Source organism: Somniosus microcephalus, chromosome 2, assembly GCF_052327205.1.
Source record: "Somniosus microcephalus isolate GS21.2 chromosome 2, FLI_Smic_1.0, whole genome shotgun sequence".
In the NCBI taxonomy this organism is placed as follows: domain Eukaryota; kingdom Metazoa; phylum Chordata; class Chondrichthyes; order Squaliformes; family Somniosidae; genus Somniosus; species Somniosus microcephalus.
In genome coordinates, this window is record NC_140988.1 from 337,014,202 (window position 1) to 337,038,788 (window position 24,587).

Genomic DNA, 24,587 nt, shown 5'->3' on the forward strand with positions numbered 1-24,587 from the left:
CTAGGAACTCAACCAACAGCCAAGTGCTGTGCAGACACATCAGCTTGGATGTGCAACACTGGGCATTATTTGGAATCACTGTTAGTGAGTAAATTTATCAAATCAAGTCATTTATAAAGCACTAAATAATCACAATGTTTCACCTGCCACAATACATAAACCCAAAACAAATGTTTCACAATATTTATTATCAGCATAATTTACATTTTCCATGAGCATTAAAATCTATGATCAGTTACAAAAAAGCAAAGTCTCATTAGCCACATTTGATTTACAGCAAGTTAGGCATCAGATACCATACAGTAGATAAGACTAGATGACAGTTTCTCAACAGTATAACTTGGCAGAATTTCCTGTTTCAAATCATGTCAATTTCAAAGACAGATTTACTGTTGCAACAGGCCTTTATTTGCATTGATGCCAAGAGTTCAGTTTAGTGGAGTGCACAAAGACAGTTTCAGGGTATTAGATGGCACCCAGAATCCATTCAGCTGGCATATGGTTTTTTCCACAAAATTGAGTACACACCAACCAGTCTGGTTAAATATTAGCAGTAAACCACCAACTTGATTTTTGAAGCTTAAAAACCACAGGACTCCCAACATCTACTTGAATTTAGTTGAGCATCAGTCTCTACTAAGAGGAGTTTTACATTAAAAAAGGTAGTCTATGCCACACTTATCCAGTTTGGCATTGGACATCAGAACACCATTTGTTTCCTGCAGTATTGATTAGGATGCGCTGAATGTTTTAGGAAACAAGATCCCACTGTGCCTGTTCAGAATAACTTGTGGCAGCATTTACCATCATGACCAAATAATTGAATGGGGGAAGAAAAAAATCCCATCAGCTACCAAAATACTACTGCTAGTTTTTTCAGGGAAATAAAGACATTTGGTTTAAGCCATGGAGCTACACTATAGGCAAGTGCTTAAAGTTGCCAAGAGATGTAGACTTAGATTTGATATTAAAACACAATTAGAGATCAGATCTGAAGAATTGGGCTATCAATAACTGATTTGGCAAAGAAAAAAAAACATTCTAAACTTGATATTGCATTTAATGAGAAACTATACTTTTTTTTTCTTTTTTTAAAAACTACCTTTTACCTATCCTCAGTAGTTCATTGTATCCACAACCAAAAAAGGAATCACCTCAATTAAGCGGTTAGTGCATCTTTTCATTTGGCCATTAGTAGCAAGACACTCAATTTGTGCAGTAACTGGAGACTGAAAGAAAGATTAGACTTGAAACTTGTTAAAGGTAAAGAAAGAATACAGAGTGGCTACACAGCCCTTTACAGCAAATATTAGATTGGAATACAAACAAATGTTATGGATTAACAAGGTCCCACTATGGTGGTCAGGGCCAGACCCATATCAATTGGGGGTTTTTTGGGGGGAAAATAGTAATGTGAAAACCAAGAGTCAGTTTCAAATTACCTGGTTTTGTGGTTAAATGCTTGTTAAATAAAAAGTTTCCCTCCTTCCTTGAGGCAGTCAGTAAAATGGACTTATGGTTCACTTGTTACATATGAAGCTACCATTGCAGCCTCTAGCTTGGGATGCAGTATCTAGAAATACTAGATTTCCTGTTTTGATTGCAACACTGCAGCTCAAGTTGACAGCCACGCAATCAAGGGGAGAAGGAAACTATTAAAAAAAGGTAAATGTGCACAATAGGTAATGTGATTTACAGAATTTAGTCTCCAGTGTTGCAAGTTAACCACATTAATGCTTTGCCTCTGAAAGAGGGGCCAAGGGTAACTTTAAAAAAGGAACACTGCCAACTGCCACTTTATTGGGGGGGGGGGGGGGGGGGGGGGGGGGGAGCCAGAAATTAGTGTGGTGGGTCTGAACACATTTCCACTTATTAACAATGCAATAGTCCTCAAAATAAGCTCCTTAAAGCTTGAAATCTTCATCAGCCTTGATTTCCTTCATGCATACATTCCAGGATAGAGTGGTTGGTAGTCTGTATGTTTTTGTCTGCAGCCAATCACACAGATGCTGATCATTCCAAAAAACTGGAGAAAAAAAAACACATTTTAGTATACTTAATCCTATACAAGAGTCTGGTTTACCAGCATGCAGGGGCCCTGGACCATAAACTGACTAACCACCACAGCTAGAAGAGGATGCAAACACTACATTTGGTGCCACTCAAGCCCCAAACCCCCCCCCCCCAGCCCATGAACCAACTCAGAATTACCCTTACTTAGCCCAATGCTTTCTGGCAGTCAGTGGCTCCTCTCCTCAGGAACCTTTATCCCAGTTGTGCCCAACAACCCAGACATGGGACTTTCTGGTTCGAGTGTTCTAGTCTAGGTTTAAGTGAAAAAATCAAATACCTGAATAATGGCAAATCCCAAGATGACCAGCATAGCATAGCTCAGAATGGATTCCAGGCCCATCTCCAACTTTCCCTCACATCCCTACAAAGGAGGAAAAAAGGGTTAATTGAAGTTACACAGTATCAAAGCCAACCACAGGGATACAAGCAAAGTTTCCTGAAACTAATAGCCCATAATTTGCAGTCAGTGGCAAAGCAGTTTGTCACTGGCCCTGAAGTAAGCTTCAAAGTGGAGAGATCAGCTTCTGATAGTGAAGATCAGTAGTGTAGTGGGAATCCCATAGCATGACCTTCTGTGAGGTCAAGCTGTCTAAGCAGCCAATCACAATGCATAAAAATGTTAGAGCAAAATAAAGATTGGGGCTATCAGAGATATGCCTGAAATAGAGATGAACTTTAAAAAAATTAAGTTTCTTAAATTAATTTATTAAAATGGGTAAATTTGTGTTTCAGGGCCATATTGTTTAAGCAGTCAATGCTTTTAAAACCTGTTACACCTGATCTAAAAGGGTTTAATGATGGGGTATTTAACAGCAATATTAATGTGGAAAAGCCAAAGTTACTCAGTTTGCCAGATTACTGGCTGTGGGGATCATAGTGCAGAGAATGACTGACTGCAGCTTCAGGATTTCTGGGTCAGGATGTGCATGTGCCAAATCCTGAAGTTGGTCAGTTTCAAAGGGATAACAACAGCAAATGCTGCAAGTTCTGTTATTACCCACTGCAATTTCCTAGGCCAATATATTGTGTAGCTGAAGTTAGTAATACCTTACTCCCATTGCCACTAAACACCCTTTCACCCCAAACTTGACACTTCTCCCATCTCACTCCTCTAGAACACCACAACCTGCATTTTATCCTGCACAAAGTTCCCAACACATTAGGGGCTAGTGAGCCAATGCCTGGACCTAACTGGTCTGCAAATTGCTTCTTACACAAGTTTCTCCATACCAAGATCTACCTCACCCACTTGCCAATCTACACATCAGTAAAGAATCTTGGTCCATACTTGGGAACACTTTCTCTAAACTCCACTGTCTAGTTTACTTCTCCACCTTCAAGTCTTCAATCACCTACTCATTTCCTTAATAAAGCACCTTTGGACATTGACAAGACACTACAGATGTTAGTTGCATTAAGGGCAATTCCATTTCCCTATAGCCAAGGGAAGTTCAACAAGCCAAAAAGGGAAGTCTGCAAATCAATATTTCTATCCAAAAAATGCCCATTTTACTAAATGTGAAAGTTTAGATTGCCAGAAGCCATTTACACCTTGCTATTTTAAATTCATAAAGTTAATAGGCAAATCTCCCTATGCCACAGGCCATCCCCAGGGGAGGAAAAAAAAAGTACAGATTTCTCCCAAAACTACTGGAAAGTGGATCAAAGATAATCAAGCCCAATTCCACACTGCATGGAAGCTCTTGTGCCAAAAAGGTACAAGAAATAAGAGCAGGAGTAGGCCACACAGCCCAGAGCCTGCTCCACCATTCAATATCACAGCAGATCATCGACCTCAACCACTTTCCTGCACAATCTCCAGGGTAGGGAATTGAAAAGATTCACAACCCTCCGAGTGAAGAAATTCCTCCTCATCTTGGTCTTAATGACCTACCCTTTATCGGAGACTATGCCCCAGAGTTCTAGACACTCCAGCCAGGGGAAAACAACTTCAGCATCTACCCTGTCCATCCCCTTCAGAAGTCATATGTTTCAATGAGATCACCTCATTCTTCTAAATGTGTATAGGCCCAATCATAGGACTGCCCTCATCCCAGGAATCAATCTAGTGAACCTTTGTTACTTGCCTTGGAGGCAATGTATATCCTTCCTTAGATAAGGAGACCAAAACTGTGCATAGTACTCCAGGTGTGGCCTCACCAAGGCCCTCTACAATTGTAGCAAGACTTATTTACTCATACTCCAACCCCCTTGCAATAAAGGTCAACATGCCATTTGCCTTTATTGCTTGCTGTACCTGCATGCTAGCTTTGTTTATTGCACAAGGACACCCAAATCTCTGAACACCCAACATTAAAAGTATGGCTGATATAGAATTCCTAATACAACCCATCATTCTGGAGTGTTATACATGGCAGCAGAGGGTGACTAGCAAAAATTTACAGCAAATGACATTAGGCAGAGAATGGATTGGATGCAGCAAACAAAGCTTGTTTGCCACATCACTACATTTGATGGCAATACTAGTGTTGACATGATCCAATAGAAAAAAAGAGGGGGAATATTTCAGGGCACCAATCAGGGGGGCTGCTTGGATTTGCATTTGGTTTCTTCAACATTGCTCAGTGGGTGGATTCACTTAAACAGCATTTCAGTTAAGAGCCACTTTGAACACATCCTGTACTACCATCTCAGAAGTAGCAAGACTGCAGTACATAGATTGGAGATTACACCATGAAATTAGTTTGTTTCTTCAAGCAATCTAGATATATTTAAATATAACTTTCCTTTCCCTGCTCCCTCATTATTTGTTGGTTTCACTTGAATGCCATCTCAAAAGCAGATCTAGTGTTGCTGCCAATCTTAACGGGCAAAAGCAAAATACTGCAGATGCTGGAAATCTGAAATAAAACAATGCTGGCAATACTCTGCAGGTCAGGCAGCATCTGAGAGAGAAACTAGTTAACATTTCAGGTCAATGACCTTTAGTCAGGTCCTGACAAAAGGGTCACAGATGCTGCCCGACTAGAGTATTACCAGCATTTTCTATTTTGTTAAAAAAAGGGCAACGGGGGGGGGGGGGGGGGGCTGAGGGTGAAAGTTTGACTCACTGCTGTGTTGAGGAGCTCAGGGTGTCTTAGGCTTCCTGTGCAGTTAGAGAATTGAGACTTGCAACAGCTGAGGGGGAGAGTTTTGTTCCCTTTGATGAACCAGTCAGTGGTTTCCCAGTAGGTGTAGTTCTTAATTCCACAGCACTCCATCTAGGAGGAAGGACAAGATGTTAAAGCAAAACTGTCAACACTAGTTTAGTGTTTGCATAGTTAAAATACATTCCCTGTAGAGTTCTAAAAAAAAAAAAAAAAAAGTCAATTGAATGTTTGACAACTCTGCTGGAGTTTATGATGAATAAAAAGTTACTGAACTCTAGTTTTTTTTGGTAAGGTCAAGTCTTAACTGATCTTCTACCCCTCCCACTATAGGTTACCATATGGTTGGGGGAACCCCAACAGAATATGGAGAACAAGATGCTCTTGTGCCTTTGCCAAGTGTTCTGTAGGGCATGCACATAGGGCTGTATTGGCTGCTGATGCAGAGGGGGAAAAAGAAAAATCAAAAAAACCTCAGTGGGGGAAAAAACAGAAACTCACTCATTTTCCAGAATTGAAAGTTACCACTACAGAAACATGCAACTGCACAGTCAACACTTCAACTTTGGGTGCTTATTAGGTGAAGACACTACTAAAATTTCTGCCCAAGGGGAGGTCAGTTTCAAACTTGGTTTATGTAGATTTAGTTAGACCAAAGATAGGGAGTTACAGGATCTCTTCTGGCTACTCAAGTGCTGGTTTGATTAGAAAAACCCAAGTCCCCATTCCTGAAGAGTCCCATCAGGGATGTGCTTGGAGGCAAAAATCTGGGCAGATCTGAAGTACAAGGCAACAACATGCAGGGCAAGAGGAGAAAGGGGAAGGTGCTGATTTCCAGAGTTTACCACCACCCCCAACCTCTAAGGTGGGAAGGCAGGAAAATGGTTATTTGCCTTCCACCTTCCCAATCTATGAAATCTGAGCTCAGGAGATACTGTCCAAGCACCAGTGGAAATTCACCACCTTCAATAAGACAAGTTTACTGTTACAATGCAGAGCAGCATCAGCTTGTGCTCGACTTGCAATTAGATAGTTTAGCATCTTTATACAGCAGTGCATTCCTGGTGAGTTGGTAACATTTGCAAAGCCCTCATTGCACAGCTCAGTAAGCAATCACCATGCTTCAGTCTTACCTGCTCCTGCAAGTAGTCCACAGCCCGGCTCTCGCTATTTCGCCCATTATATTTTGCAAAGACAACAGCCATAGACTTATCCAGACCTTCATGTACCTGTGGGAAACAGCACAGATTAGTTTCTCATCTCACTTATTTACAAAAAACACCAGAAGAGTATCACCACACTATATTCTCCCCACCCCAAAAACCTCCTGTCAGAAACATAGCCTGGTGCATGCAGAGTAAAGCTCCTTTTTACTGCAGTGTTATCAATATATTAGCCATGTTGCTAATTCAACAAATTGTATTTAGTAAAAAGAATGAGTAACAACTGTTGGGCATGTGATCTCAATACTCAGGAAGTTTTAATTTTCAGAACCTCACTGGAATGCACATGTCAGTGCTGCCTGTGGTTTAGTCTCATTGTTCAGTGGTTGCTCATCTGTACCCATGGCTCTTGCTGGTATGCAAGCAACAGTCTTATTGTATACTAGTTGAAGGTTCCCCCCCACCAAAAAAAAAAACTAATGAGTCAAATTTGAGCCTCAGGATAAAATAAGAGAATCTGGGACTTGTTTGTACAACTTGGCTAGACAGTAGTGCCTTTTACACAATAGACTAGTGAGCTCCAGATAAAGCCTCAAGTTAAAATAAGCCTTAATCACCTCCCCCCCCCCAAAAAAGGAAGTACTAGACAGTCACCTGAGGGTGGGGGTCAGGAAAGAAAGATAGGAGAAATAAAGATAGAAATAAAAAAAAGTGCATATTCTGCCCCAAGCTAGTACCTGTTTTCTGTAGATGAATCCCAGAACAAAGGTAGACACTTCTGCAGCAAAGATGAGCAGGAGTATGAACAGGAACTAAGCAAGATAAAAACAGCAGGAAGTTAGCAGTGTACATACACCATCTAACATGCATTTACTATCAAATTCTGAGTGAAAACTAAATTACAACATTTCAGTGAAGCATAGATGGTCAAGGAGACAGAGAAATGCACAACAACCACCCAGGGCAATTTGGCAAGCCTCATCCATTTGCTTACTTTTGTACAAAAAAAGACACCCTCTCCCTGAAATGGAGAAATTTCCCTGAAATGGAGAAATTCCCCTAAAAACCACAATGACTTTTGTAACTAGGCCAAAGTGATAGATGAACCAGAGTTAAAGGCTAAAGTTTAAAGTTGATCTAGACTTTACATTTAGCCTTGTACTAGCAGCAGTGAGGAAGGCCAAAACCCTCACCCTGGAGATGCCCTTGACCCTTTCTGCCCCCCAAGGTTGTTAACTCAGAAACCAGATTTCCAAGCCAGGAAATCATGCCAGTCAGTGAAAATGTGGTATCATCCGCTACAGCTGGAAGCCAGTGGCTAGGTGCTGCCCATTTGGATTAAAAGTCAGCTTTCAAGTTAAAGTGCCTTTTCACCTGATGAGAACTGTGCAAGGCTATGCTCTGACAACACATGCACAGGCCCTTCATCTTTGGCCCAAATCCTGCCCATTGACATTTAAAATATTGGAACCTACAAGATGGCAGGAAACTTTGCACCTGCCCACATGGTTGAGTGCAGTTACTCCTCCCTCTTGCCATCAGAAAGTCTGATGTTGATTTCCCTTCAGAGACAATTAGGCCTCTAACTCCAGAGCTACCAAAAGAGTCAGTAGGGATACCAGAAAACCTAGGCCACCGAGTGCCAATTCAAAGAAACCTAGCACTCAATCTTCAGCCTTTCAACAGCATTTGTTGAAACTGTATGCTGCAGTACTAACATTCAAATTTTGCCATTGTTCAGTCCTCTTACATATTTCCTTAAACTCAGTATTCTGAGCTGCCAATTTCAGAATCAACTGCCCTCCATGTTTGGTGGTACACATTTTTCTGGGCAAAGTCATTAATAAAAGCAGTAGTGGTCCACACTTATCCTTCCCTGCCCACCCCAATCCCCAAGTTGACTAGCCAACTAGTATCCAACCATCAATTTCTTATTCAGGTTTACCTTGAATCTCCATTGGTTTGAGCTTAACCAATGGCCTTTCATTCAGAACTTGATACTTTTGGAAGACTAGGTATTGGAAGGGTTTTTTGGCATCACTTCACAGGATCTCCCTTTCTTCAAAAGATATTGACTGGTTTACTAGCTAATAGTAGACAATCTTCAGGTTCAATATTTTAGAGATGTCAGAAAGAAAGCCTAGTAACACATTATGGACTACCTTTACCAACAAACATCAATGGCATCACAAATTTAGTGCATTTCCTTTATCTGCTATACATCTGTTTAGAAAACAGATTGCTCCCCTCACCTTTAATTCTAAATTCATCTTCTGAAGTTTTCTAATATGGAAAACTTTCCTACTCATCTGCCTCACCCTAGTCCCACCCATTATAGCACTCAAGCTGATTACAGCTACTTACTACCAACCAGAAATCTGGGACCTTAGTTTGTATAACTTGGCTAGATAGTGCCTTTAAACAATAGGCCAGTGAGCACCAGATAAAGCCTCAAGAAATCTAAAAACCAAACTGTTCATCTAAAAAAAAATCCTAGTCAGTCACCCTTCAAGTCTAAGATTCAAGGACAATAGGAAATAAAACTTCAACTCACCAATCCCAATCCACAGCGAGACTCCCTCAGAGTGGCACAGCAGCCAATGATTCCAATAACAAACATCACAAGTGCGATGCCAATGATCACCACAGCTGGGAGCACAGTGTACTTGTCTTCAAAAAAGTGGTTATAGTTTTTATAGGTGGATAACAAGATAACTGCCACATAAGTGAGCACACCCCCTGCAGCCTGCAAAACAAGGAAAAACAAGTGTGCAAAATTATAAATGGACATATTTGTTAGAAAGGAACAAACAAATGAGTCAAATGAGGTAGATTATAGTTGTGGTTACAATTGCCCAACTGAAGGTTACCTGGAGCAATTGCCCAACTATATGCAGTTACCTGGAGCAGACAAGACAATTGAACTCATCCCCACATGAAAAAACTTCTCCCCTTCCAAGACAGTTTCTGTAGACAATCTTTCCTTAATTGGAGCCAAACAGCATTAGTTTTTACTTCACTTCCTACAACAAAACTATTCATTATACTCAACACCTACATAAACAAACAGTTTCAGGAATGGGGCTGGGAAGGGAGGAAGATGGGGCAGGGCAGGACATTAAGCATCCAGGAAGATTGCTGAGCAACTAGCATTTCCATGAAAGCAATTATATTAACATAAGGGTACTACAGAATTAGCATTAGGGGATAATAGCATACTGGTTACATGAACTAGTAATCTGGAGGCTTGGACAATATGCAGAGAATGAGTTCAAATCCCACCATTGCAGTTTGAAAAGTTGAAATCTGTTTAATAAAACTGTTTAAGTGAAATGAAGCTGTTGGATTGTTGTAAAAACCCAACTGATTACTACTGATTCACTAATTTCCTTTAGGGAAGGAAACTGGTAGTCATCCTTACCCATTCTGGCCTATACGCATTTAAAATTCCACAACAATGGTCGACTCATAACTGCCCTCTGAAGTGAGTTGCATCAAATCTTGATAAGCCCACCACCCTCAAGACAACTGGAGCTGGGCAATAAATGGCTGCCTTGCTAGCAAAGCCCACACCTTGAGTGGCAGTCTGAATCCAGAGGATGCCTTGGGAGGTCAAATCCCAATTGAAGTTTGAGGGAGTTAAGAAAATCCATCTTGGACTAATCTAGGATGATGGGAGGGGTGGGAGTGAGACAAAGGGAGAGTCATGGTTTTTGGAATCCTGCAAAGTCCTTCTTTAAAGCACAGGGACATTGAAAGAAATTAGGAAATGTAAGCAGAGAATTATGAAACAGGTTAGCAGGTGTAGAGAAAGCCAGGGTAGACTTTTCATTAAAAAACTGGATGAATTCATATTAAGGGAGTACAGGGCTATTTGTTCCAGAATCAGAGAACTAGAAGATGAAGGCTAGGTTAGTTAGAATTAATGATCTTCTCTTCCATTAATCATTTAAAAAAAGTTTAAAAGTTCCATGTGGTTGCTTGACTATCTAGATTGCTGATGTTTGCAAGTTTTACTTCTGTTCTTTTACTTCCGTTTTGTTTTAACAGGAAGAGAATGATGCTTACGTTTTGTAAAGTCCCAACACCAAATAGAGTTATAAATTCCTTACTTGTTTAAATACATTGACATTCTTGCTCAATGTTGAACTTGGTCTGCTCCCAGCCTCTTCCAATGTCATTCCAGTATACAACTGGTTTCACAACAGCCTGATCAAGTGCTTCTAGTAGACAATTTGATTCTGGTGCTTCTAGTAGACAGTTTGATCTTTGCCTTTGTACCTTGTCACAAATGTGGGACTCAACCTGGGATATGGAGAGTGCTAACTCTCATCAAACCACTCATGCACACACTGGAGCAGACTTTTAAAATAGTTTAATGAAAGTAGCTTTTTCAGAGCTTGGTTGGGGCAGGGAGAAGGTGTTTAGCATTTTCAAAAACAGAAAAACTAAGTAACTGCTGACTAAAGGAGTGTGTTACACAATAGCATACAGATCATCACCAGTGTCCAATAGCACACCGGTTGGAAAAGTATGCACACAAATGAAGTTTCTGCCCATATACATTGGTTGTTACCAACTGGAAGCCAAGCTCTGGCCTTAAAATGGAGTGTATGCCTACTGAGAGATTTGCATCATCAAAACCCATTAATCAGAAGGTCTCAAGTGAATCTTAATCTTCATTGCCTGATCATGGGGGCAGAAAGAAGCCCCAACTTCATAATCAACCCTGCATCTACTTGTGAAATTAATACACCTTGCCTCTTCAAGATACCCAAAATGTGCATATTCTAATAGCAACCTTGGCTAACCATCTTGTACAAGTTAATCATCTCCTGGTGTTCAATACTTTAGATTGAAATACCCAAGGGTTTCATTTGCCTCTGGCCTTACTGACCTTCAAAGGTGGGAACCTGGTGGGAGAAGCAGCATTAATTTTGTGGGGTCAATTAACCGGGGGGGGGGGGGAAAAAAAAAAAGGAGATGTGGGCAAGGCTATATTTGTGCCTAGCCAAGCTGCCCAGAGAAGGTAGTGTAGGCCTTTGAACTGTTGTAGTTTGTGGCAATGGTGTGGAGTAGATTACAATGGAACATTGGTACATGTTCAAGTTGAATGTTGTGCAATTTTGAGGCTATGGTTTTTCTTGTCCTTCAGTATGAAAGGTTGCAGGGCTTAAAAAGGTGCAGTTAGGGTAAGCTTCGCAAGTTGTTGCTGCATCCTGTAGATAGTACATATACTGCCAGGGTGGATATGGAGTTCATGAGCACTGATCAAGCAAATACCTTTGTGCTGGATGATGTTGTGGCTGGACCCATCTGGGTGATTATTCCAGTATGCTCCCAAATTGAGCCTTGTAGATGGTAGAGGCATTGAAGGGCCAGGAAGTGTGTCAGAGTACCCAGCATAGTATTGAATTGGCTGGTCCAATAAGTTTCTGGTCAATGTTATTGATGAGTCTGTGGGGGGGGGGGGGGGGGGGTGGGAAGAAAGAGCAGGGAGAAAGATTTGATGCTGCTGAAGCTGAAGAGATTATTCCCTGGTATTTGTAGCACAAGTGTTACCCACCAGTCCAAGCTTGCATACTGTATCAGTTGGCATAGGTGTGGTGATTATTCCTTGATTAGTAAAAGTATTATGATTTGTTGTTTGTTAACTGCCTTGGGATATGTGTTGTAATCTCATTGGTAGTTGATGATCACATGATGTGTTGTGGCTACCTTAAATTCAGTCCTTTTCTAGCCTTAGTTGGGACTGGATGTAGAAAGATATGCTGCTAATTTTAAAGTTAATAAAGCCTAACTTTGGAAGGCAAATCTATTCTTTATTTCAACAGGTTACTTCATTTATTAGTAGTGTTCAGCTTCATTCACTGGAATTCAGTGACCAGCCCCATTCCTGACCTTTGTAACAGAGAGAAGGTCATTGATAAAGCAGCTGATAATTTGTGCCAAGAAGGCTGTGCTGCAATGATTGGCCTCTTACAACTACACTTGCCTTCTTGTCCACACTGAATCAGTAGGATTCCAGGAGGGTTTTCCAATTGACTCGTTTTTTCCCCCATGGCTCCTTAGTGCCAAACACAATACTGACATTAGTCAGCTATTGTCACCTCTCTGGCATTCAGAGCCCAACTTGTGGTTGTCCTTGTCCTAGGAGCATTCATCCAAGTTCTACACACATTATAAATGGATCCAAACTCAAGCCAACTACACTTTCGTGTTGAATTTATGGGCCAAACTCACTTGGCCTCTGCTCGTAGAGGTAAATCTACTTGATCCTCAGATTCAATTTAAACAAACACAAGTACAACTTCCAACCAATTAACAAATCATAATCACCAGTACCGTCACATCCCTGGATTTCTCAGTAACTAGTTTAAGCATGCGGTCTACATTAACCACAACTAAGAGTGGAGTGTAATTATTTGAGAAATATTCTAATTAAATCTTACAGCTGCACACCAGTCAGTCAACTCAGAAGTTATGAATTTTTGCTTATATAAACTAATGATTATGGCACAATCATAATGAAGTTGGAGCTGTCTGTGCTAGCTTAGTCATCATCTTGACTTTGGCAGCACTATAGGCACCCCCATAAGTGAAACCTCAATTAATAGAAAATGCAAGAATGAATTTAATATCTCTAGGCCACTATTTTTCAGCCTCCTTGTAAAAGTTAGTTACCATAGACCTTGCCTGCTCCCCTTCTGATCCCAAGTACCATCTTTTTCTGTAGCCCAAAATGGCTGTGCAGTTTAAAATATACATCACTGCCCTGCAGTTGTGGTTGGGTCCAGTCTGGAGCTGGCTGCCAGCCAGCCCACCCCTTTCCCATCCCCTTGTTGGCTCCATGCATCCAGACAGCCCTAGGCCAATGATTTTAATATAAAATAAAGCTCCCAAGGCCAGCAGGTGCAGCCCTAATTCCTATGCAGCCAACCCAACTATATATTCAGGTACCTTCCCCAGCTCATTGGCTGAGACTCAACTCACTGGCAGCCACCCTGGTCCACATTTGTTTTGCAGTGGTCAGTGTGGCTTTTACATTTAAAAGTGGGAGTGTTGACAACCCTGGTATAGCTGTAATGTACACAATGCTGGGGAGTGGTGTTTTTTTGGTTCAGATTGCTATGCTAATCTAAGGATGGAGCTTAAATGTCCTATTATTTTGGTGGAAAGTCCAAATTTAAATTCCTAAATTGCATTATGGAGACACTATGGTCATAAGCTGCTTATGTATACACAGGATTGTCTGAATACATTTAAGTGCAATATAGCCCAGCATTTTATGAAAAGGCAGTCATGGTACTCTGATCAAGCCTGTTATGGGGCCTAAGTGGAGATCAGGTGATAATATGCAGCTGTGTAAAATGGCTCAATGAAAATTGACCACATTAAGAATCATAATGTAGATCTGCAGTTCATTAAAGACTCATGTTACAGTAAAGCAAATACCAAGCATGTTGACCTTCAAGTGTTTGATGGCAACCAGCAAAATTCCAAAAACAATCTTCTCCAAGATGGAAATAAGTGCCATTTATGTCCACCCTCCCATGCCCCAAAATCTTAAACCCATCAGCACCAATTACCTGTAATGGATGAAACCACACAAGAGTATCATGCAGCACTGAACCTGCCTCTCGACCAAGATTTAATATCTTGTTTGTTGAGCAATCTAGAGTAAAAATACTTAATTTGAGGAAGGCAAATTTCAGTGGGTTGCAAATGCATCTGGGCCAGGTAAATTGGAATCAAAGATTGGCAGGCACAACTGTAATCAAACAATGGGCTGCCTTTTATATTTAAAAAAAAAAAAAAAAAAAAAAAAAAAAGGGTTTGGGTACAGTCAAGGTACATTCCTACAAGGGGGAAAGGTAGGGCAACAAAAGACAGAACACCCTGGATGACAAGAGCATGTATGACAGATGTCAGGTTGAGAATAAAAGAGAATCAGGCTGAATATAGAAAATTAAGTGGGGGGAAGTAAAAATACAAGAGGGGCAAAGAGTGTATGAGAAGAGATTAGCAGCTAACAAAAAAAGGGAATTCAAAAGTCTTCTAGAGGCATATAAACAAAAACTGGTAGCAAGGAGGGGTGGGGCCAATGAGATCAAAAGGAGACCTATGCATGGAGCATGGCTGAGGTACTAAGTGAGTACTTTGCATCAGTCTTCACCAAGGAAGATGCTGCCAAAGTCAGTGAAAGGAGGTAGTGGAGATACTGGAAGATATAAAAATTGATAAAGTAGGTACTAGAAAGGCTGTCTGTACTAAAGTCGATAAGTCACCAGGACCAGATGGGATGCATCTTTGGCTGCCGAGGGAGGTGAAGGAGGAAATTGCAGAGGTACTTGCCATAACTTTCCAATCCTCTTGGATACAGGGGTGGTGCTAGAGGACTGGAGAATTGCAAATGTTACATCCTTGTTCAAAAAAGAATGCAAGGATAAACCCAGCAACTACAGGCCAGTCAGTTTAACCTCTAGTGGAGAAGCTTTTAGAAACAATAAATCAGGGACAAAAATTGTCACTTGGACAAGTGAGAATTAAGGAAAGCCAACAGATGTGTTAAGGCAGATCATGTTTAACTAACTTGATTGTTCAGAGGGTCAATAAGGGCAATGTGGTTGACATGTGTATATGGACTTCCAAAAAGGCATTTGATAAAGTGCCACATAATAGGCTTGCCAGCAAAGTTGAAGCCCATGGAATAAAATGGTCAGTGGCAGCATGGATACAAAATTGGCTAATGATAGGAAACAGTAGCAGTGAACAGTTAATAAAAACAGAAAATGCTGGAAACAGGTCAGGCAGCATCTGTGGAGAGAAACAGTGTTAACATTTCAGGTTGAGGACCCTTCATCAGAACTGGAAATCAAACAGGTTTTTAAGCAAGGGAGGGAGGGGAGGGGAGGGAGGCAGGGAAGGGGGGGGTGAAAACAAAAAAAAAAAGGGAAGGTCTGTGATAGGATGGATGGCAGAAGAGGATGGATGGAAGGCAGAAGAGAGGCATTAAGAGATGGTGAAAGGCAAAAGGAGATGGTAATGGGACAAGTTAAGAAACACAAGATGGCTCTAGATGAAGTGTAAATGGCACTGGTAGAATGAAAGAGCCACTGAGAAAAAAATAGGGGTAGAGGTTAATGGTCTGAAATTGTTACAACAGTTGTTTTCCAGACTGAAGGTATACAGTGATGGTGTTCTCCAGGGGTCAGTACTAGGACCACAGCTTTTCTTGATCTATATTAATGACCTGGAATACAAGGCACAATTTCAAAATTTGCAGATGACAAAACTTGGAAGTATAGTGAAGTGAGGAGCTAGAGAGAGACTTAAAGACAGACAGGCTGGTGAAATAGACAGACATATGACAGATGAAATTTAATGCAGAAAAATGTAAAGTGACATTTTGGTAGGAAGAACAAGGAGGCAATATAAACTAAAGGTACAATCATAAACAGGGTGCATGAACAGAGACCTGGTGGTACATGTGCACAAATCATTGAAGGTGGCAGGACGGTTGAGAAAGTGTTTACAAAAGCATATGGGATCCTGGGCTTCATAAAAACAGAGGCAGAGTACAAAAGCAAGGAAGTTATGATGAATCTTCATCAAATACTGGTTTGGCCTCAACTGGAGTATGGTGTCCAATTCTGGGCACTGCACTTTAGGAAGGCCTTAGAGGGTGCAGAAAAGATTTACAAGAATATTCCAGGGATGGGGAACTTCAGTTACATGGATAGTCTGGAGAAGCTGGGGTTGCTCCTTAGAGCAGAGAAGCTTGAGAGATTTGATAGGTGTTCAAAATCATGAAAGGTCTAGTCAGTCAAGAGAGAAACTGGTTCCCATTGGCAGAAGGGTCAAGAACCAGATGACACAGATTTAGGGCGATTAGCAAAAGAACCAAAGGTGACCTGAGGAAAAACTTATGCAGCAAGTGGTTAGGATCTGGAATTTGCTGCCAGGGAGAGGGTGGTGGAGCCAGACTCAATCATGAGTTTCAAGGGAATTGGATAAGTACCTGAAAGAAAAATTGAGGGCTGCAGGGAAAGGGCAGGGGAATGGGACTAGCTGAAGTGCTCTTGCAGAGCTTGATGGGCCAAATGGCCTCCTTCTGTGATTATTTTACACAGATGCAGAATAGTGGTATATTTATAACTAGCAGTACAAACAAGTCTTGCTGCATCGTCGTCTATAGTTGCTTGTAACTCATTTTAATTAGGACGAGTCGGCTTTTGGGTCTTGGTGTAATGGTGTTTTCTGACAAGCATAGCCTGGGTTGACTGTAGCTGTGGTTACTGAATAAAATTCAATTGAAGGTCAACCATGCTGCAAATGCAAAAACTAAATTTGACAGGATTGCTTCCTCCATCCCCCTCTTAAGCAGTAGTGGTCCAGGCTTCAAGTGTGCAGTGTTGGTATCAATTGGATCCTTGCTTTTCAGAGTTTCCTTGCTATTCAGAGTTTGTGGTTAACTAAGCACAGACTTGCTGTCTTGTCAACTGTAAACACATCCACAAGGTGCTATGAACACCTTAACATTACAATAATTAAAATATTACCATTCAGGATCTCTACAATCCAATCTAAATACTGAGCATCTTTAATGTGGGCACTTGGAAAATATGCTTAAAGAATTGAGAGCCAGAGGAGTTCAGCCAGCCATTATAACAATTTAGGAGCAGGACACAGCCCTTTGAGCCTGCTCAGCCATTCAATAAGATCATCAACTCCACTTTGCCATCCAATCCCCATGAATCCAAAAATCTGTGACAGCATCTACAGCCCTTTGGGGTAGAGAATTATATTGACTACAGGACTAATTGTTCTCACCACACTAGATTTGTTTATGGCAGAGGGGATAGACTTGCATTGCTGTTCACTATTGGAAGCTGGTTCTAGGACATGTACTGTATATACTCAAGTCAATATACTTAAGTCAAAAGGTCATATGGAATGAGAGTTTGTAAAAAACTCTTGCCAAGCTTCAGGAATGAGGATCACATGGTTTTCAAAGCAAAGAAATTAGGAACGGGGGCAGGGAATGATGAGCATGTGATATTGCCATTGGTGATCATTAATCTCTGCACTGTACTATGACTCACTCAGATCCTTAAATGGAAAGAGAGAATGCAATCTAAACTAAAAAAGCTAGTCATTTTTTTCTTGCTCTTGTAGATTGTGCTTTGAAAGTTACTTTGAACTTGTGTATTTAAAATGTAAAAGATATTGGACCAATAAGTCAGATTCCAGGTGAAAAACTAGGTGGTTTTATTTCCACTTTGCCCCCCCAACCCTCCACAGTGGGGGCATAAGCACAGGCAGGGAAAACACTCCTTGAAGCAATCCATGCTTCATTAGCAGTCTGATAGTAGACAGAATATTCATGCAAATTGTGCATTTAAATTTGCTACCAAGAAAAAAGTTGACGTACATACACGTTATCTTTTAGTGATAGTGGATGAACTAGCACCAATGGAAATACTGAACCCATGTCCTTTGTGTAAAATTGATTTCCTTCTCCATTCAAATCAGTAATGAACCTGCTCTGTTGCTAGGAGAACTACTGTGAGCAGGATTTCAAGTGTTGGTTTATGGATGTTTAGAAATCTGAATAGGTTTCCCAGGTTAAAATTTCAGACAGACACTAAAATCTTTACCAAAACCTGAATGACAAAGCTACATTACATCACTAGTCCACTAGATAACTGATATCAAAGTTCAAATGATTACAAAAGGCTCCCATGTAATTGCTTAGACCTTGCAGTTTCAGTAGCCTTCAGGTTCAACTGCTGACAACACAATCATGCCGACTCCCAACTTCAAAGAGGAAAAAGGGGAGTTTCACATGACCAGTTGCAAGAGGTTGGACAGAGGCCAACATTCAAAGGAGTGTTTCCTCCTGCTGCTGCCGTCACCCTCCATTTTACTTGTACTGCTTTCAAAGTAGCCTTTCACTTTTTTTTTGGGGGGGGGGGGGGGGGGGGGGCACATGCGCAACAGCCCACAGTGGAAAGAAATCAGCAACAGTCTTATTTAACATGGATACCAATATGTTGCTGGGGAAGGGGGCAGAGTAAAGGATAACCAACACTCAAGCCATTATGCTTCTGGACTTAAGGTTGTAGGTCAAACTTCACTCCAGCACCTGCCAACATCCAATGGTACTGCATCAGGAGGGAGTGATCTTTGGATGAGATTTTCAATTAAGACCACACCTGTCTCTCAGGTAGACATTCAAAATCTTAAAATTTGAAAGGACAATGCAATTGGGAAACTCTGCACAAGGCCACAGCATTCTGAATTAAGACAGACTTGCATTTATATAGCACCTTTCACAGCCACCAGACATCCCAGCCAATTAAGTATTTTTGAAGTGGTCACTATTGTAATGTGGAAAAGTTCTAAATTAACTAGTTAAAAAACACCATAGCAGAGACAGCCAAATTGAGTCATGATCTTCAGAGAAATGGGCAGATCAGAAAAGTTGGGCAGATGAGTTAAGTGCACCCACCCTATTGACAATTTAGCACCAGACCACATGACAGATAGGAGTGTTTCAAAGTGAAAGTGCACATAGCTGGAGGCAGAAACTGAAAATATACCCCTTTGCAGTTCTGGCATTTTTGTCCAGTCTCCAAATTTCTTCACCCAGAGTGGTGAACCTGTGGAATGCTCTGCCACAGAGGGCGGTGGAGGCTAGTTAATTAAATATATTCAAGAAAAAGTTGGATATATTTCTTGAGGCTAAAGGGATATGGGGAAAAGGCAGGGTACTGAATTTGGATGATCAGCCATGATCACATTGAGCCTGCTATGCCATTCAAAGGGCCGAATGGCCTACTCCTGCTCCTATCTTCTATGTTTCTAAATGCTGCTTGACCTGCTTTTCCACTTTAAAAAAATATATACAAAAGGAATAAAGATAACCAACAGTTTGGTCTTTGACCATTCGCAATAAAATTCGCGCGTTGTTTTGCATTGCAGGTCAGGTTTCTTTTAAGAGACTTTGTCAACAACACAGGCTAAAATGCAAAAAAAAAAAAGTTACACTGGAGTTTGAATAGGAGTAAGCGAGCAGAGAGACAGTAACCCGCGCTGTCGGTTCACGCCAAGAAAAGAAAGCCGCCCTACCAGACTTCGCAAACGTAGATACATTTGAAAGTTTTACACCAAGCTTTGCTAAACGGAAATACAAAGAGAAAATACTGCAGAGGCTGGAAATCTGAAATAAACAGTATCTCCAGCATTTTCTGTTCTTATTTGTTAAACGGAGAAACGTTCCTGGATAAACACATTTAAAAGTTCAATATGTAAACTCACCCAGAAAATGAGGCTGAGGAAAAGGAGGACGCTTTTGGAGGTTAACACGCCGCAGTCCATGGTGTCTGAGCGCAAGTTGGTGCCAGAACGTTGTGAGAGCGACTTTGTGCGGTTATAACTCTCTGTCCCGCTTTCGGCCCTTTTATTGCCTTTCCCCTTGGAGTTTTTCTCTTTATCACTGCCTGCCGATTAGTTCGGCTTCACATTTGATGACATAAGCCGCACATGACTAATTATCTCGAGTCACTGAGAACACTTTCCACTGCGGCGGTCCTAGTGCTCGCCGAATTAAAGGAGCAATTAAGCGAGATTCACTTTGGTTTTTTCTGTGTTTTTTCTTCCCCGCCCCCCGCCCACCGATTCCTTCCACTCTCCTGAAGGCTTTGACTCTTGGTTTGAGAAGAAGTGACTATTCTTTGCGCCTGACTCCATACGATGAGCGTCTGCAGGCTATTGTTGGTTAAAGACTTCACATTAAACCTCATCATTACATCACAACAATGTAATCGTGTCACTCCAGTGTGATGAAGAAGATGATTTGTGGCTCTTGCTGATCTCTTTTACTGAACCTCCCTTCATGTTCTTCATGTGTGAGCCTAGAGTGTCACCAAGTTTTTCGACCATGGATAGCATCACGGATGAGCCAGATTCTTAGTTCGCTTGACATCCAACAACAACAACTTGTATTTATGTAGCGCCTTTAACATAGTAAAACGTCCCAAGGCCCCTCACGGTAGTATTAAAAGACAAAAAAAATTGACACTGAGCCACATAAGGATAAATTAGGGCAGGTGACCAAAAGCTTGGTCAAAGAGGTAGGTTTTAAGGAGTATCCTAAAGGAGGAAAGAAAGGTAGCGAGCTGGACAGGTCTAGGCAGGGAATTCCAGAGCTTAAGGGCCTAGGCAACAGAAGGCACGGCCACCAATGGTGGAGCGATTAAAATCAAGGATGCTCAAGAGGGCAGAATTAGAGGAGCGCAGATATCGCGGGGGGTTTGTGGGGCTGAAGAAAATGGTCACTTTCTAGCATGGGCTAGTGAACAGCAATCAGGATTGGGAACCCAACCTGATTTTTCTCTCCCCAGCTCAGATGCTGAGACCAATTCGGAGTACCCCAACAAGCTGAGATCAGATCTGGGACCTTCTAGATTTAAGTGGCCAAGTGCCATACTAGACAGTGTCCGTTAGACCATTGGGTGAGCTGACAATACCCTTTAAAAGTCATCATGCAACAATGTGACCTATGAATTGATATAACAACCAAATGGGAATCATCTTTGCACAGGACCTTGGCTGTTTAAAAATAAGGCAAACAGCGCGTGCTTCCATTTACCATCAGCAGGCACTAGCTGAAACCATGGCAACTCCCTCTCCACGTCTTCCCTTAAGCTTTCAATGGATCTATTTTTAGATACCAGAGGAAATTATATTTTTATGAGTTGCCTATACCTATTTATATTCCTCAACATGTATCCCTGCTTGTAACCTCTATCTCAACATGTACTGCCAACTCTATCAGATGTTCTACCTCTTGCCTTTTGTAAAATTTGTTTTTAGGTATATGGGCAACACCAGCAAGGCAGTATTTATTGACCCATCCCTAGTTTCCCTGAGGACATTGAGTCAACCACATAGTGTGGGACTGTAGTTACATGCAGGCCAGAGCAGCTAGGGGAAGCAGGTTTCCTTCCCGAAAGGATATTACGTGAACCAACTGGGTTTTTACAACAATCCAGCAGCCCAAAAATGACCAGATTTCTTGAATTCAATTTCACAATTTCTCATGGTGGGATTTGATCTCTGGGTTGCTAGTCAAGTACCACAGCCATAGCCTATAACTTAAACTTTTGTGTTTCTCTCAGGTTTCTCCCTTTTTCCTCTCCTGAGGGCACTAACTCTTGCTGGGGAATGGTTCCATGGGCGTCAGCCACCTTACCTCATTCTTCCTTTGTGAAACTTGACAGTGAGTTAAAAAAGCCATCAATTGGTCCAGGCAGCGGGCGGTCAAGGGGGTCGTCCAGCCAGATTGCCTCCCTCTCTTCCGCGGCCATGTTCGCGCCCGGGTGGCCCTGGAGATGGAGCACGCGGTGTCCGCTGGCGCGCTCGAGCACTTTCGTGACCGGTGGGCGCCGCAGGGACTGGAGTGCATAATTGGATTGGATAACCAAATTTTAATTTGATTTGCTAAGGATTATTTAAAGTTTTATTAGTTACAGTCTATTTGTTTATTTTTGACTGGTCCTATCAAAAGAGGGACAGTGAGTGGCGGTCGACTATTGAATCATGCACAACACCACAGCCTAGCTACTCACTGATATCTCATACATACTTTCCACGAGGGATCATCAGATAGGGGTCAGGAATGGAAATCCCAGCGGATTTTTCCCCTTCCTATCTCAGGGACACAAAGGGTCTCTTTACCCACTAGGCCATTAGGAACCTACCTCAACTGCTACATAAGAACATAAGAAATAGGAGCAGGAGTAGGCCATACGGCCGCTCGAGCCTGCTCCGCCATTCAATAAGATCACAGCTGACCTTTGACCTCAACTCCACTTTCGCGCCCTATCCCCATATCCCTTGATTCCTTTAGAGTCCAAAAATCTATCTATCTCAGCCTTGAATATGCTCAACGACTCAGCATTCACAGCCCTCTGGGGTAGAAAAATACAAAGATTCACAACTCTCTGAGTGAAGAAATTCCTCCTCATCTCAGTCTTAACTGGCCTACCCCTTACCCTGAGACTATGCCCCCTAGTTCTAGCTAGACTCTCCAGCCAGGGGAAACAGCTTCTCTGCATCTACAGCTACTGCTACCTGTACATTTCTCCCTGTACCCCTCTATACAGTTTGGGGTTTTTTAATCAACACTTTCTCTCATGTTTAGAGCTAGACAGCAGTTTCCATAAGCAGACCGACTCTTTTATGAACTGAAATTGCACCTTCATTCACTGCCATGTCTGGGATAGCATGCCCTGGTTTAGCAATTGCTCCTAATTCCAGTAAAGCATTTACTAGAGAGTATGTGGGAAAATACAATGACCTCCCATCACCTGTGAAGATGAAAAATAGCACCTCGCCAGATCAATGCATATCTAAAACTAGCTGGTTTTCAGAAAGAAAACAGGGAATGGGAAGGGAAAGATACTAAAGGACATAGATGAACAGAGAAACTTACGATTCAAACACGTAATTCCTAAAAGTGCGAGTGCAGGTAGATAAAGCCATAAAAAAGACCAACAGTATTTTGGGTTTTATAAATAGGGACATAGGGGGAAAAATTCAGTTGGTTTGCACCTCCCGTTAGCGCCTTAAGAGGGCGCTAATGGGGCACAAAGCAACTAGCGCCCGGGTGCGGCGATGTTTGCGCCACTCACGAAATTAACTAGACATTTTGCGGCAGTGCTAAACACTACCGCCACAATCTCCTGCGCCGGCAGATCGTGATGTCAGTCGAGCGTGCAACGCCCCGGTAGCACCCCGGACCGGATATTGAGTGGCGCCCCCTGCCTTTCTGCCTGCCGCTAGCAACGACAGGTTGAGGGGAGCGATTTCCAGTCAGGAAGGGACTGGGGGAGCGCTATTTAAAGGCAACCGCTTCCTGCCTTTTTTTGTTGGTGACATTTTTGCACCATGCATTCTGAGAGAGAGAGAGAGAGTCTTCTGGAGAGATTCAACGCTGTGTGAAGGAGTTTTGGGTAATGAGCAGCACTTTGCAGGTTCATTTTGATTTGCCCTTTCTTGTATCGATTTAGAAGAGACTGTGGGGGCTGCACTTTGAGTTCTTTCCCTGGGTCTCTCCATTGTTCTTTCCAGCAGATTTGATGTACAGGTCTCTCCAGGCCGAGATTCAAGGCTGCAATGAGCAGGATGTGGATGGAGAGCAAGATCGACCCTCTCCCTTAAGAACTGGCCGGCGCCAGTGTGTCTGTGTTCCATTGCTGACTGACATCACATGAGCTTCGCCAGTGCTCTGAGGTACTGCCTCGCTCCTCGGCCTTTGCACCTTAAGACAGGTGTGAAGCGCCTGATTTAGCGCTCCAATCACCTCGGGCGATAGTAGCCAAGTTTGCAGTCGGAGGCAATAATTAGTGGCAGGCGCTAATCTTTGCGCCCGGCTGATAATTGCGCCCCAAATGGGGCGATACTGAATTTCTCCCCCATAGAGTATTAAAGAAGGAATTATGAATTTGCACAAAACATTGGTTAAGACACAGAGTACTGTGAAAAGTTCTAGGTACCGCATTGGAGGAAGGACATGAAAGACATAGAGAGCATACATTGCAGATTCACTAGGATAATGCCAAGGATTGGAAACTAAGTCATGAGGAGAGACCAGGCACTGCAACAATTCCGACTGGATCAGAAAAGGCTAAGATGAGATTTAATTAAGGTTTGTAAATTCTGATGGGCTTTGATAGTGTGATAGGGAAATACTGTCTCCTCTGGCTGGAGAGTTAGTGATTAGGGGCCATCAATTCAAAATTGTCACTAAGAGAGTGAAGAGAGAACGTAGGAGAAATTTCTCTATGTACAGAATAGTTGGTGCATGAAATGTTTTGTCACGGGGTGGTTGAGGCTGAGACAATTGCAGCTTTTAAGGGAAAATTGGATAATTATTTGAAGTAAAGTTAGATACAAGACTATTTTTAAAAATTCGTTTGTGGGATGTGGGTGTCGCTGGCAAGGCCAGCATTTATTGCCCATCCCTAATTGTTCTTGAGAAGGTGGTGGTGAGCCGCCTTGAACTGCTGCAGTCCATGTGGTGAAGGTACTCCCACAGTGCTGTTAGGTAGGGAGCTCCAGGATTTTGTCCCAGCAACGATGAAGGATTGGCGATATGCTTCTAAGTCAGGATGGTGTGTGACTTGGAGGGGAACTTGGAGGTGGTGGTGTTCCCATGCGTCTGCTGCCCTCGTCC

General features: G+C 42.1%; 1 protein-coding gene across 1 annotated transcript; it reads right to left on the bottom strand.

The window, feature by feature from the left end:
• Positions 1–169: 169 nt before the first annotated feature.
• Positions 170–19,885, bottom strand: tspan36 (tetraspanin 36). Its single transcript, XM_085975402.1, has 7 exons — positions 19,667–19,885; positions 8,898–9,089; positions 7,081–7,155; positions 6,314–6,409; positions 5,145–5,294; positions 2,351–2,434; positions 170–2,026 (listed from the first exon to the last, which is right to left on the bottom strand). The coding sequence occupies exons 1-7, from the start codon at positions 19,724–19,726 to the stop codon at positions 1,940–1,942; spliced, it is 744 nt and encodes a 247-aa protein (XP_085831528.1). The 5' UTR covers positions 19,727–19,885; the 3' UTR covers positions 170–1,939.
• Positions 19,886–24,587: the final 4,702 nt, after the last annotated feature.

Coding starts and splice junctions, on each gene's coding strand:
- tspan36 (XM_085975402.1), bottom strand. CDS start 19,726: ATGGACTGCGGCGTGTTAACCTCCAAAAGCGTCCTCCTTTTCCTCAGC. Junction 7,156..8,897: donor CTCGCTGTGGATTGGGATTG/GTGAGTTGAAGT, acceptor TATCTTGCTTAG/TTCCTGTTCATACTCCTGCT. Junction 6,410..7,080: donor GATTCATCTACAGAAAACAG/GTACTAGCTTGG, acceptor TGTTTCCCACAG/GTACATGAAGGTCTGGATAA.